The 15,254-nt window shown below is 33.8% G+C and overlaps 1 protein-coding gene across 4 annotated transcripts in view; it reads left to right on the top strand.

Moving 5' to 3' along the window:
- The window catches only part of LOC140445383 (protein DOP1 homolog), a 216,205-nt gene that overhangs the window by 16,058 nt on the left and 184,893 nt on the right, over positions 1-15,254 (top strand). For all 4 annotated transcript variants that reach the window (XM_072537366.1, XM_072537364.1, XM_072537365.1 and 1 more), the window contains exon 2: positions 5,657-5,843. In XM_072537366.1, coding sequence (XP_072393467.1) covers positions 5,657-5,843 — 187 coding nt within the window. The remainder of the gene's footprint in view (positions 1-5,656; positions 5,844-15,254) is intronic.

Genomic DNA, 15,254 nt, shown 5'->3' with positions numbered 1-15,254 from the left:
CATTACTGTCTCCCAGCCCATATTACCCTACAAGATCTGATCTACGCCATTTATCAATTTTGGCATTTAAATTTCCCATTATACAGGGTGCCCAGAAACTCTCCTGATAAACAAAAACCGGAGATTCCTCAGATAATTTTAAGACGATTTAACCCAATTCACCTAGTCCGAAAATGCTTCCTAAGGGAGCTAGAGCTCTTTGAAGATGGCGCCTTGTAAGTAGTTTTTTTTTTAATACCTCCAGAACCCTTCTAGTTCATAGGCGTCCGTTTTGGGTAGGTCAAAGGTTATTTTAAGGCATAACTTTTTTGTTTTCAACTTTTAAGCATTTGTAATACTAGGTTATTAAATTTTGAGGTATTCTAGTACTAAAAGGTACTCTTACTTACTTGAAGTCTGTAGGATACACCGTTTTCTAGAAAAATCGATTTGGAAATTTTTCGTTTTCTCGTCATAAAAGTTAAATTAATAGGTACCTTAATTAATTTTATAAATTACCTTTCGTTTCAATAAATGCTGCACACAATTCCTAAAAAAATGTGGGAAAAGAAGCAAAAAATCAGTTTGAGAAACAAAATTTTATTTAAAGGTTTTTACAAACAAAATATTTATTACGATGGAACGAAACTACACAAACAGTAACACAAAAGAACAAGTATCAAAGGTAGATATATAGTAACAAAAGATGCTCAATGTGCTGACCGTTAGTCTCTTTTATATATACTCAAATACAATAACCGAAAGGATTCAAATCCGGCGACCTTGCTGGCCAAGCAACTGGACCGCCCCTTCCAATCCAGTGGCTTTCATAGTTATTATCAAGAAATTCTCGTACATTCCTGCTAAAGTGGGCCGGACAGTCGTCATGTAGAAACCATAAGTTTTGCCGAATATTTAAAGGTACATCATTTAAAAAATCAGGTAAAATATTTTGCAGAAAATGTAAATAATCAGAGCAGTCAATTCCACGGATCCAAGGAGATAATCGTCCACTACTCCTATCCAGACGTTTATGCTAAACCTATGCTGATGCTTAAATTCTTGAACAACGTGGGGATTTTCACCAACGTACGAATAATAATGTGCATTATGTACATTAAAAATTCCAATTTTGTGAATGTAGCTTCATCGTAAAACAAAATGTATCTGAAAAAATATTCATTTTGATTTTTCTGATTTTGTAACCACATAGCGACTTTTTCACGAGCAGGAAAATCTCATTGTTGCAGTGCTTGTTTCTTTGTTAAATGAAAAAGATATACATTTTCGTTGCGTAAGATATTTCCTGTCAAAGATTTTGAGATTGTGGGATACGTGGCAGATAGTATTCGAACGTTTCTAAATGTTTCTCAACTGTCATTAAAATTACATCTTCATGTGCTGTTGTTACATTATAATGTAACAAATATAAATTTTTCAGCGTATCTACGTTCCTGCTCGAACGTTACACCTCATTTTGCAGTAAACTAAATGCATGTCAGCGTATTCCTCATTAGTAAAAACCATTTTTATTGAATTGAAATTGTTGTGTTTGAATGCCACAGAGTAAAAACTAAAAGCGAAAATTCATGAACTGGCAACAATTTGACAATGAAAAACGTAGGTTATACTTGTGAATGTGAACATTTCAAAGCCAACTAATGCAAAAAATAAAATAGTAATTTAACTTTTATGATAAAAAAACGAAAAATTTTCAAATCGTTTTTTCTTGAAAACGGTGTATCCTACCGACTTAAAATTTTACCGACCTACCTTTTAGTAGGTCCTAGAATACCTGAAAACCTAATAATCTAGTATCACAAATGCTTAAAAGTTGAAAACAAAAAAGTTATTCGTTAAAATAACCATTGATCTACCCAAAACGGACGTCTATGACCGGTACTAGAATTTAGCAATTAACTGAATCGATTCAACTCTAGTGGATAAATAATCGTACCAGTTTTCGTTTTTCTAAATAAAATCGTTCTGGAGGTGTTAAAAAAAACTAATTGCAAGCAGCCATCTTCAACGAGCTCTAGCTCCCTTGGGAAGCATTTTCGGATTAGGTAAATTGAGTAAAATTGTCTTAAAATTATCTGAGGAATCTCCGGTCTTCGTTTGTCAGGAGAGTTTCTGGACACCCTGTATATGTTATTTCGTTGGATTTTAAACTTTTTCGTGTTACACCAAGCTTATACACTATTTCTACTTCATTGTCATATTTTCTTTCTGCAGTAGGGGCATCTACTTGTTATTAAGGTAATATTAAAAATAGAGTGGCGCACTATTAAGAGTATTATTCTGTTATTTCTAATTCCGAATACGAAAATTCCTACTCCATTTCTGTGTTGTGGGTTGCCGTTATCATTCCCACTAGAATACAATATCCCACCTTTGCGTCAGTATGTTCCTGAACCACGCCATCGTAATTTGCTTACACCAATAAGTGACAATTCTAATCGTTCTTCTTCTTCTTCGGCTTTTCCCATTATGAGTTCGCCGTTTTCGTCCTCCACATCACTCTATTCTCTCAGTCACCTTCTCTGAGGTCTCTATCTATCATAGCATTTCCGACGTATGTTTTCCACCTTGTAGCAGGTCTTCCTCTCCGTCTTCTTCCCGGCGGGTTCCAGTTTAATATTCTTTTCGGCCACCTATGCTCTGGCATTCTTTGTACCACATGTCCGTACCACTTCAGGGCTCTGTTTTCCAACTTTTTTGTAATTGAGCATTTTACTTCCATTCTGTTCCATATTTCCTCCGTTCTTATACTATCCGCTCTTGTGATTTGTAGACATCTTCTCATAAAGTCCAGTTCAACTGTTCTTATTTTATTTCGTATTGTTGTTGTCATTGGCCATACTTCCGCTCCATATAGGGTAATATTCATCACTATGCTTTGAAAGATCCTCTTTTTGTTTTCTTTGGTTATAGTGTTGTTCCATATCACTCCATGAAGTGCTCTTGTGGCTTGTTTTCCCCGTGCTATTTTCATTTCTATATCTTTCATACAAGTACCATCTCGTCTAATCATTGACCCTAATACTTACAAGCGTTACAACTCTTAATAGTCTCTTCTTCTAAACTTAAGTTCAAATCTGCAACCTCGGGTCCAATACAAAGTATTCGGTCTTGCACATATTTATCTTGAGTCCCCTCCTCCCTGTCTTGTGCAAAAATGACTTGATCATCTGCGAAAAGTAGTGAATGTAATTTATTCTCTTGTACTGGTATGCCCATTGTTCCGCATTTTCTATACCATCTTTTCAAAGCCTGATCTATATATATATATATATATATATATATATATATATATATATATGTGTTAAAAAGTCTAGGTGTGAGAGACCACATCCCTGTTTGAGGCCTTTTGTTGCGGTGATTGTTTTTGTTATTTCATTACCTAACTTTATTTGCACTTGTGTTTCTTTATACAGTCTTTGTGTTATATTCACCCATTTCTCTCTAACGCGCATTTTTCTCATTGCTTCCCATAGTTGTTTCCTGGGCACGCTATCGTATGCTTTCTCTAAGTCGATAAAGGTCATATGTGTTTCATTGTTTTTTTCTTTGTTCTTTTCAATCACCTGTCTCATAATGAATACATTATCTAAACATGATCTGGCTTTTCGGAATCCGGCTTGTTCTTCGCTATAATGGTCCATGTGTTGTTCTAGTTTTTCTTTTATAACTGATGAAAAGATTCTTGCTATTGAAGGCATTACACTGATCCCTCTGTAGTTATTTGGTGACCTTTTGTCACCTTTTTTGAAAATGGAGGACATGTATGATAAATTCCACTCATCGGGAATCTTCTCTCCTGCTTTGATTTGATTGAACAACATTCGTATAAAGGATACTATCCTTGCGCCTCCATATTTCAGCAGTTCCATTTTTATGTTCCCTGGTCCTGGTGCTTTATTGTTTTTGAATTTCTTTAGTGCTATTTTTTATATCTTCCTCTGTGATTTCTGCTTCCTCAGTTATTATTGTCACAGGGTCGTTCTAGCCCCCATCTAAAGTTCCATGTGCCTATATTAATGATGGATTTTGCTATTTTGAATAGGAGGATTCTTAGCATCCCTTGCCCACGAAAGCTCTGCTAGGGACTAGAGGCCATGATTTTTGTTTTCCTTGTCATAGCAGCACATACAGTAGATCCGCTGGATGTTTGTACAGTGTAATCATTCTTATTATAGAAAATAAACCAAAACATTTAAGCCAAACTTACGTCGGTTATAAAGATCCCATCCCACCAAGAAGGAAGAATGCGCAATTAAGTCTCTGCACGTTTGCAGTAAGATAAACCCCAACACTCCAGGCCGACATACACCAGTACTTTTGCTTTCAGTTTAAAAGTACGGTTAAAGTAAACATGACGTCAAAAAACAACTTTTTATTAATTGCAGTGGCGTGTGTTTGTGTGTGGAAAGGTGTCGTATTAAAAGAAAACCAAGGTCACAATTTAGGTACATATATCTCTTGCGAGCCCATACCGGATATTTTTTTTATTCACTTTTTTCCATTCTTTGCGGAAGCTTCCTCGCATTGTATTGCTTTTTCTCACTACGCTTTCTTTTGATGCATCGGGATGCTCAATTTTTTAATTAGTTCTTCGTAGGCTTTATTTTTTTTTCTGACGATCACTGTGTGCCTTGTTTTTAATTTGCCATAAACAGGGATAACTTTTGTCAGTGGACACCTTAAGAATTATTATAAGAATTAGAAAATGGCTAATATTACAATGGGCGTTTTTAAACTTCTCTTTTATTTCATTTATTGTATTTTGAAAACTGGGTATACATTTATGATCGTCATTTGTGGTTTTCGCATTTTTGGAAACCTACAGGTTGTCCAACAACATCTATAGTAAATAAGTAATTAAAACGTAGTAATTAGAAATAAAAGTGTTTTCATTGCATACAAACAAATATATGGGTTATGATCTAAAAAACTGAATAGAAATCAACCTCAGGTCTGCATCATCTTGATCATTTTGTTTATTTGAAATATTCCAACACATTTAACAAAATATGTGCTTGAAAATTGACTGGTTTACCAGGCATACTCTAAAAATGAAAACCCTTAAAAATATTTCGTATCGCTCTATTGGCGTGGTTTTAACCATATTTAAATAACTAAATGCCAATTTAAATGTTAGAATAAATATATTTTTCGTCATTAGCTAATAAATACATTATTACCCCAATAAATCGAACACAAAGGTAACGATTAGTCTACAACAATTTTATGTTAAAAAATATGTATATTCAAAGGACGAAAAAGAATTGAATATTTAAATGATACGAAAATAATTTATAAACACACTACAAACGCTGCCAAAACAAAACTTACAATTTCTATTATAGTGGGTGAATCAATCATCGACGATCGTCCTATGGCTGTATTTGTTCGATGTATGCTGTCGTGTATGGATAGGCAACAGTAAGTTCATGGTTTTAGTTTCTATGAGCAGGAAAGAGACATAATATAATAAATAATTCGTGAATAATGTCATATTTGTACAAAGATCTAGCGACTGGACTGTATACATACATAAATTCTTTAATTTCACTGTAAAATCCTTTTTTTCAATTCTATGTTCATCTTGAGTATCTTGATATGTTTATGACCTGTCAAATATTTATAATAAATTTACAATTGTTTTTATTTACAGGTTTTACTGAGTTATACAAAGTTTCCGGTAATTCCGCGACGGATAAAAATAAGTAAACGCTTGGCACAATGCATGCACCCAGCTCTACCATCCGGGGTGCACCTCAAAGCGTTGGACACCTACGACATCATATTCAGGTGCATGGGGACAAACAGACTGGCTTGCGAGCTCTTCATATATAGTGCAGGTAAGAGATTTGTGGATTTTTGTCGTACGTGATCAAAATTTCCTTTCACTAGGATGTAACCATAAACAACCATTAGACATTACAACTTATACCACATTTATCAACTACTGTTAGCATTACAGCTTTACTAAAAATAATGATAGTAACTGTTTTATTATTATTTACTAATTAATATAGTATTATCAATTCAGATCAAAGATTTTTTCGATAATCTTATTGACAAACTCACGTCCATTGCCAATTGTGCTAAATTGGGTACATTTTTTTATCTCAAGGTACATGACTAGATTTTGAGAACAATTATACTAAATTGGACATATTTCTAGCTTTAACTGAATATAAATGATAATTTTGAATATTTCTGTTTGTAATTGCTGAAAAATTTATTCAGATTAAACAAAAATTTAGTATACAGTATATTTAGGAGTTTAGTACCTTAAGTGGTGTTGGGATCTTGTAATCAAACCCCACGTGTGTAAAATTATTAAATAATCTCAAGTTCGAAATTGTACCTTTGATAATATTTCGCGCACTAAGACAGTCTTATTTCTTCTTTCTTCAGACCTTTACCGGGAAATATAATGAGCTCATAAGACATATCTGCTGGGCTCAGGGTATCACTTGCCTAGATATATGCCGTAACTCTGGTCGATATTATCTACTGCACTAATTGACCGCGAGGAACCAGAACGAAAATTGGTGTTGTACTAGCGTACCGAGATTTTCTTTGAAACTTTTCTACGCCGTTCACGAAATAAGATACCACGAGTACGCGTTGTAACGAAAAAGTTAGAAGAATAGGCGGTAAGAAACTGATCGTTCACAAAACTTTACAAAAGCCTCGTTGTTCAATTCCGGAGCTTAATTGGGAGTGGGTAAGGATGTGATGGATTGAAAAATGGCAGATAAATATTAATTGATAGATACAGATATATAAATAAGAGAGAATAACGAAATATAAATTTCACAAAAAGAGACACACTAAATTTTAGAAACTGCAAAAATTAGGGGCAAAAAAGTCTTAACCTGAGACTTATAGAGGACTCAATATTAAACTAATTAGCCATTAGATCGACATTTCACTTAACGACATTAAGACACGTCAGAAAACATAATTAAAGAATTATCAATGGAAAACTATACAAATCGATATATTTATCCATAAACTGAAAGAAAAATTATATTTTCAATAACATAATATTATTTAAATAAAATAATAACTCTCAAAAATATGTTTATTAAATCTTCAAAAACAAGTTACATAATGACCATATTGTCATCGGTAAACTGATAAATGAAAAACATGTTACTATCTTTAAATAAACTGAAATAAAACTTAAAAATGCAAATTAATTTAATTAATAGTTTAACTTTCTCAATACTCCACTATTAGATGCTGAAATCGAAGAAAAAGGTCTTAATTTCGTTCTTAGAGAATAGGTCTTAAAAATTAAGCTACAAAAATTATACTCTTAATAATGAAACTATATGAAATATTTATATTCTTTCAAAAAAGTCCTGTAATTAAACATAAAAGCAAAAATAATCAATAAATTCATTACACTCACTCTAAAAGGTCTACGGCGTTCCAAGGAAGTGCCATCTAATACAGCCAAAATCAAGTAGTTACCCATATGTAAATGTTACCCGTGTATGGTTAGGTAACTTTATATCTCCCTTGTAAATAAAACAACAATAAAAAGGTTGAGTACCTTTATCGGCTCCAGAGAAGGATCCTATTGAAGAAAAATACTTCTTTTTATCGAATAAAGATAGATAGGCAGATAATGATTAATCTTTCGCGCAAAAACTTCAGGTCTTACCACAACTAAACCTGAATATTTACTTCACAAGCCGTTTCAGCGACAACTCAGAACTAACTTGAAATTGGGTCTCACTATTTCTTTAATAAGTTCGGGCAAAACTAATTAAATTTTTGGGAGGGATAATATCAAGACCCTCTCTTTTTTTCAAGAAGGGGGTGTACCTTTATGTTCATAATATCGTTTGTTCGCATGGGAAAATCTTTTTTATTTAAATCCACAAGAAAACTAAGTTCCTGTAGCTGGCTGTATACCATGTATCACAAAAAATTTATTTAAAAATTCCTTTACAAAAGGTATAATATTAAAAACCCTATCGGGCTACATCACAGAACGTTTTCGGAATTAATATTTCATCATCAGTGCTATCTGGATGTACAGGTTTTGAGCCACTAAATACATGGGTAAAAACCCATTAAATGTTGTTAAATTAACTTTGAGTTACATTATTTAACGGTGAAATTGGTGGAACAATTTTCACAAGGTGGGATCACCGGTGACCCGAAAATATTTTTCAAAATAAAACACATTTAAATGTTTTTTAAAGTAATTTGTCAAAAAATTTACTAAATGATTTGATTTCTAAACAGAGAATGTATTGTTAGATAACAATAAGCAAAACTAATATACAAAGTGAGTCAAAATATAAAAGCACTTATATTTGACAAATACTTCTTAAGATGTCAAAAGTAAATTAAAAAACAAGTTAGGAATTGAATAGTTTATTCTTATATTATTTACAATCTCCACAAATACTAAATTGGTGTTCTGCACCATATTTTTTTCACAATAAACACAAATATGGCGGTCTTTTCTATCATTATTTCTTGGACAATAATAACATCGACGATTTCGTTTCTAAGGATTTACAGTGGGTATTTTGATTGGATATCCCAAATAATCACAAATAGATTCTCTTAACTTTTTCGGAAGCCGTATATTATCTATTCTTTGTTGCATATAATCTTGCACTAATGCATCAGCTAAGGACTCCAATAATTTCGAACGGGAAATTTTTTCGTCAGAATGTTTCAGTCTGTACAAAACCATTGTGTTTACTCCACCTCTATCTAACATTCCATAAAAAACTCTCAGTGGCCATCTTCTTGTTTTCCTGACAACGGTTTTTGCATGACACAGTTGATCGAAGGTATCGAAGCCCCCCTTAGTGCTGTTGTAGAATAGAATTATTTCGGGTTTTTTGGTAACTACATCAACTTCGTCTAAAGAGTGCATAGAACTGATTAATAGAACGCTCTGGTTTCGTTTTGGAACATGTGATACTAGTGTCAACTTTTGCGTAAATGCAAATGCTGAGGACGGAATTTCTGATCGCTTCGTTTCCAAATATTGTATAGGTATTTCTCATTTATTTTTTCTAAGTGTTTCAACCATTGTTAAACCCTTTTCTAATAATTTTTCGGCTAAGTCACACGACGAAAACCAGTTATCCATGATGATATTGCGATTGGTACCCTAAATTTTCTCAGTTAACTTTAAAACATACTGGGTAGGAATTGAACCTTTCTGTGGATCTCGCTGCTCTTTACCAATATATGGCACAGCAGAACACATGTAGCTTGTTTTTGCATCGCACATCATTACAAGTTTTAAACCATACTTATCAGGCTTGCTGGGAATGTATATTTTAAAAGTCCACCTGCCTCTAAAGCTCAGCAGTTGTTCGTCTATTGTTAGATACTCTGACGGAGTATAATTGTTTTGACAACTTGTTACGTTAACCACAAGGTGGGGTCAAAAATCGGAAATGTGCTGCAAACACGACTAAATGTGAACGTACATAAAAACACATCACCAGTTACAAGTCATGTGAAATACTGAAGGTAGATGGGCGGCCAACTTACAGGTTCACCAGAATTGCGTGCATGTCAAAAAAATTAGTGCGGTGGGGTCACCGGGACCCCACCTTGTGGTTCTAGTGTTAAGTTGCAACAGGAATAGATAACATGGCAACGTAAGACTTCACTGGAGGTTGCTAGTCCTGAGACGAAGGACCTGCAACCAAGTCCTACTACGAGGACTTGGTTGCTATAAACAAAAATTTTAAGATTTTACGATAAAACCACCAGAGCTGAGAGGAAACAGGCGGACAAGTTTGCACCCTTACGTAAAATGTTTGATTTGCTGAACGATGCATTTTTGAGATATTTTACACCAGGTATGAACGTCGTAATGACGAAATGTTATCTTTATTTCGAGGCAGATGCCCATTCAAAGTTTTCATGAAAGAAAAGCCTGGTAAATATGGTGTTCCCATACGGATACTTGCAGATTGTTCAACTTGTTATGTTTTGTGTATGGAGGTTTATGCCGGAAAATATGAAGGCAGCACACCAGCATCTAGGGGTCTACAGGGAATAGTAAAAAGATTGGTGTATCCGATTCGAAATTCTGGACGTAAGGTAACGAAGGACAGATGTTACACTTCTCTGGAGCTTGCAGAAGGTATCCACAAGGACTTTGGTCGGGCTTTAGTTAGCACTCTCGATCAAAATCGAAGGCATATACCGGAAATTACGTAAAAAAACGGAAGGAAGGGAATTGTATTCAAATATTTGCATATTCAGATCCAAAGTCTGGAAACTCATCATTTACTTTTCTTTCTTACGTTACACGTCAGAAGCCTACAAAGAAACTTCTCTTTCTCCAAATTGGAATAAAAAAAAGCAACCGTCGTCGTTTGTTTCTGCAAGAATTAGGACGTACCCTAACGCTACTATTTTGTACTGCATGCTATGGAAAACTCGAACGCAGACTTTTCCAAGTTGTACCTTCAACACCATCCCATGGTAAGGGACGATGTCCATTCACAACCATAGTTTGTTCAAAATGCCATAAGTATGTATGCACAAGCACAGCAAGAAGTCAAATGTTTGTGTATCCTTCGGTGATGCCAATTCCACTGAAGCCGAAGGCTCCGGATAAATTATAAATTCTTATCCTTTTAACTGCTCCATTAACGTCTAGCAATACTTTTTTATTCGTAAAAGTGCCATTTTTAAATTAGTTATTAAAGTATAGTGAAGTCGTTTTACCCTGTCGTATTTCGGATTAACGCCCGAAAAATAATTTATGACTCTAGTTACAGCCACTCTGTTATGCTTTCACTTTTCTACCTGCTTTGTGGTACTGAACCTCCTACTGGTCGGCTGTAGTACTTGAGGATAAATCAGCGCTACCAAAACAATTTTTTTATAAATCGTGAAAAAACGCAAATTGAATGCTTTGTGATGATAATTTATTGAAAAAACTTTTATAATTTTATTTCAAATAAAATTGTCTCGAGGAGTGCATCCTTTCCTTGCGGTCGCATAACTCGATAATTTTAGTTGTTATATTTGCAAAAATAGTAAACAGTCTGCGGAGTCGAGGCTCTCCATTGACCGGACTTATCGGCCAATGACCGACGCGCCCTGCCACCGAGGCCCCGCCCCCTCGTGTATATATTCAGAGAGCTCCGAAAAATCTTGCTATTAGTATTCAACGATCGCCGGTTTTCAATAGTGACAATGGATAACGTACAAGAAAACGATAGAACACCTAAATATAAGTTTTTATCTCCGAGTGAGCGTCGAATTGTGTTGAAAGTGGAAAATTATTTTACTTTAGAAAAAATCAACATGGGACCAATTACATCAGTACTGGCAGTTCAAAAAAGGACAAGTGCAGCTTGTGGAATTTCAGAACGGACCTTGCAAAGAGTTCGCAAAATGAGTGAGGAGGAATTAAGTAAGGAAAATAAAAGGATTTTACGTAGATTCTAAAAAAAAATAAAAAGCACAGTTTCTATTTAAAATAAGAAACTTAATGGCGACTTCCGGTACAACCGGAAGTGCTAGAAGAATGCAAATATTTAAAAAATGAAGAATGCTTTGCATAACCCATTATTCCAAGTTTGCAGAAACCAGTGACGACCAGAACTTTGAAAACTTTTAACCAACATGTTGCGTGAATGACCCTGTATATTTCATACTCAATGTTTATCAATTTACATTATGATATTCAATTATTATAAAACATAATACAAAGTTATTTTATTAAAAAAATACCTAATGTCGTATTATCAAATTAAGAAAACCGTACATTTTTAATTTGAGAACCGCTGACTACCTGAGGCAAATCTGAACAGACATTTTTATTACTTATGCGACAGGCTAAAACGATCCTACTTTAGCACGTTTTTGAATAATATATGTGTAGACATTTATTGACCCTCCCCCTCCCCTTTGGTCCTCGCTGTTTCTAATAAAAGGTTGGTTCTACAAGGGTTAATACAGGAAATTATAGAATGCAGCATCTTTAGTATTCCTGCTAAACGAATAACCCAAGTTCTTATTTATGGTACCTTTTACTCATGGGAGCCTTCAAGATTATTTTCACGGGGGTGCATGTTTTTCAGGGGGTAAATGTATAGTTATGTACTTTCTTTCTGGACATAGGGATTAAATTGCACCCCGCTGCCGGGCCCATGGGTTTTACTCCATTCTCGAACTGGATCAATTTTGAGGACACTGATTTGTCTGGTGCTCACTTGTATTATTGTGATGATTGTATTTAAATTAAAACCCAGACCAAACATTTATTTACAAATGTTTATCGTAAACACTGCATCTAGTGTTTACCAACAAATAATAAAACTGATTATTTATGTGAATGTAAGAAAACATTGATATTTAATTTCATGTAGTATCTCTTGTAATACAATCCTTCTATATTTCGTTATAGAATAAAACACTATGCTTTTCTTATTAGTTTCCTATAGATACAAGTTCATTTCATATTATAAGAATACATTTAATATGATCCTTTCATATTATATTATTGGTATAATAGCCCAGTCAAAATAAAACAAATGTATTGTATTTATATTGCAAAGTTTATGTGCAAAGAAATGATTTTTTCATGAGAGTATCGGTTTAATTTTATGGGAGCATCGTTTAAACATTGACTAAATCGTTAAAGTTATACCAAAAAAATGAGATCACTCAAAAAAATTGTCCTCAAAGAAATTTTTACTCTTATTTTTTAGAAAGTTTCTTCTTCTATCTTTAGACTTCTAAATAAAATATTTTGAATATTTTGTATATAATTTTTTGATATAATTTCAAAAAACTATTTAAACTAGAATTGGCATTAGAATAAACAAAAACGAATAAATAATTCCAAAACTTCGATACCCTCAAGATAAGGGCATTTTTTTTGTTTGTACTTACATTTACAAGATGTGGAATAAGAAATTGACTATTGAGAAATCTTTATACAGATCATGACATTATTTTATTGACCAGACAACACAATGGCAATCGCTGTGACATGTTACACGTTTCCACCTCTATATTCATTTCACAGTAGGTACGAATTGTCGTAATTGTCACATTGACATTAAAAATTTCAAACGAAGTTCTGAAAGCATAAACAAATAATTAATAAAATGCCTATTACGTTGTATACCGTCCAAGAAAAAGTGCAACTTGTAACATGCTACTTTCAGGGTCATTCGATACGCGAAGTAATTGATTTGTTTATTGTTGAATTCGAAAATAGACCCTCACCAAGTGTTACAACAGTTAAAAATACCATTAAACATTTTCAAACTTCGGGATGTGTAAACAGTTGTAAAAAGTGTCATGAAGGTAATGAACCACGTGTTAGACTTGTCGAAGAGGAGCGTCAAAACAGGGATATTGATATTTGTGCTTTTGTGGAAGCTAGTGAACCCTGCAATATTGTACAAATTGCTAGGGAAGTTAACGTGAATGCTAACGTGAACTGTCCAGCGAGTTCCCAAAAGGAATGGATATCACTGTTTTAAGATACCACCAACACAAGAACTGTTTCCGGAAGATAACTTTAGGCGGATGGAGTTTTGTGAATTTATGTTAAATAAACAGAATGAAAATGTACACTTTTTAAAAAATATTTTATTTTCTGACGAATCTTCATTTTCATTACATAAAAAACACAATCCATCCGTTGCAAGGTGTTATTCTCGGAAAAATAAGCACCTCAGTGTTGCAGTGCGATCGCAGCATCCGCAAAAGTTAAATGTTTGGACTGCGATGTTAGGCGACCATATTGTCGCTCCATTTTTTATCGATGGAAACCTAAACGGGCCCAAATATTTACAACTTTTACAGGATGAGATCATTCCGGCAGGTCGACGCCTTCCCGTTAATTTTCAGGAGGTTTATTTCCAACAGAATGGGTGTTCGGCTTACAACTCTAGAGCAACTATTAACTTCCTCAATCAAACGTTTTCTGATCGACTGATAAGTACACGTGGTACAATTAAATGGCCCGCAGGATCCTTTGACTTAGCGCCTAACGATTTCTTTTTTTAGGGTTTTCTCAAAGAAAACATTTATAGGCATCAGTTTGAAAGGGCCACAAACCTAGTCGAATTAAGGGCAAAAATACTTCATTTTTCTGCAAGCATTACACCAGCCCTACTCCAAAATATGAGAAGAAATCTGTATGACAGATTTGGTTACTGTTTAGCATAAGGAGGTGGAATATTTGAGCCCTTAATTCATTAATCTGCTTTAAAATTTACACTGCACTTTACTTTAAACTGCTACAAACGATTCTTATTCTGATTTTTTTTCTTCTTTCTTGTCCTCTAGTTATAAGCTTTGTCCATAAAATTTGTAAAATTTTCAGTGACAATAAAGCATATTTCTTATTTACTTACTTATTTATTTGTATTGATATTAAGGCTAAAAAATAACCAAAAAATCAGTTTTAGAGCATTATAATAAATATACTCTAGAGATGGGATTGCAATAAAGCTTAATTCCTATTAGTCCAAGATCCCAGAGCGATCAGACATAACTTATTTTCACACAGATGAAACCTTAGAGTCTGAGTAGCGTCTCGTGTGCTTTGAATACCTGCGTATTTATGAAACTTGCTGAGTGACACCTGGGCAGGTACCAGGTGAGAAAGGTAACTAAAAATAAGAACTATTTAACTTAAATTTACATAACTGATTTTTATACATATTTTGTAGAATATTATTTTCAAAATACTGTAATAAATGTCAGACACTTGTCATGGACCAGAACTTTTGTCAGACGCTTTAAAGCTCCACTAAAATTAAATGAACTTTACTTACTTTTACATGTCTGATTTTTAAATATGTTATTAATGGAACTATAATAAAGATATATTTAATCAGTCAGACAAATTAAAATAACCAAACATCCCTCAAACACAAAAATTAGTTAACCAGAAGAGTGCTGTGCGCATGAGCCTCAGAGTAAAAAATTCAAATACATTAAGAATACTTACTGTTTTCGATCCGATTAAATATTTTTGCATCTCTATTTAAAAATCAGACATGTAAAAGTAAGTAAAGTTCATTTAATTTTAGTGGAGCTTTAAAGCGTCTGACAAAAGTTCTGGTCCATGACAAGTGTCTGACACTTATTACAGTATTTTCAAAATAATATTCTACAAAATATATATAAAAATCAGTTGTGTAAATTTAAGTTAAATAGCTCTTATTTTTAGTTACCTTTCTCACCTGGTACCTGCCCAGGTGTCACTCAGCAAGTTTCATAAATAC

The sequence above is a fragment of the Diabrotica undecimpunctata genome, chromosome 7 (genome assembly GCF_040954645.1).
Source record: "Diabrotica undecimpunctata isolate CICGRU chromosome 7, icDiaUnde3, whole genome shotgun sequence".
Classification (NCBI taxonomy): domain Eukaryota; kingdom Metazoa; phylum Arthropoda; class Insecta; order Coleoptera; family Chrysomelidae; genus Diabrotica; species Diabrotica undecimpunctata.
The sequence above is the reverse complement of the archived record's forward strand: the minus strand, read 5'-3'. Positions and strand labels throughout refer to the sequence as shown.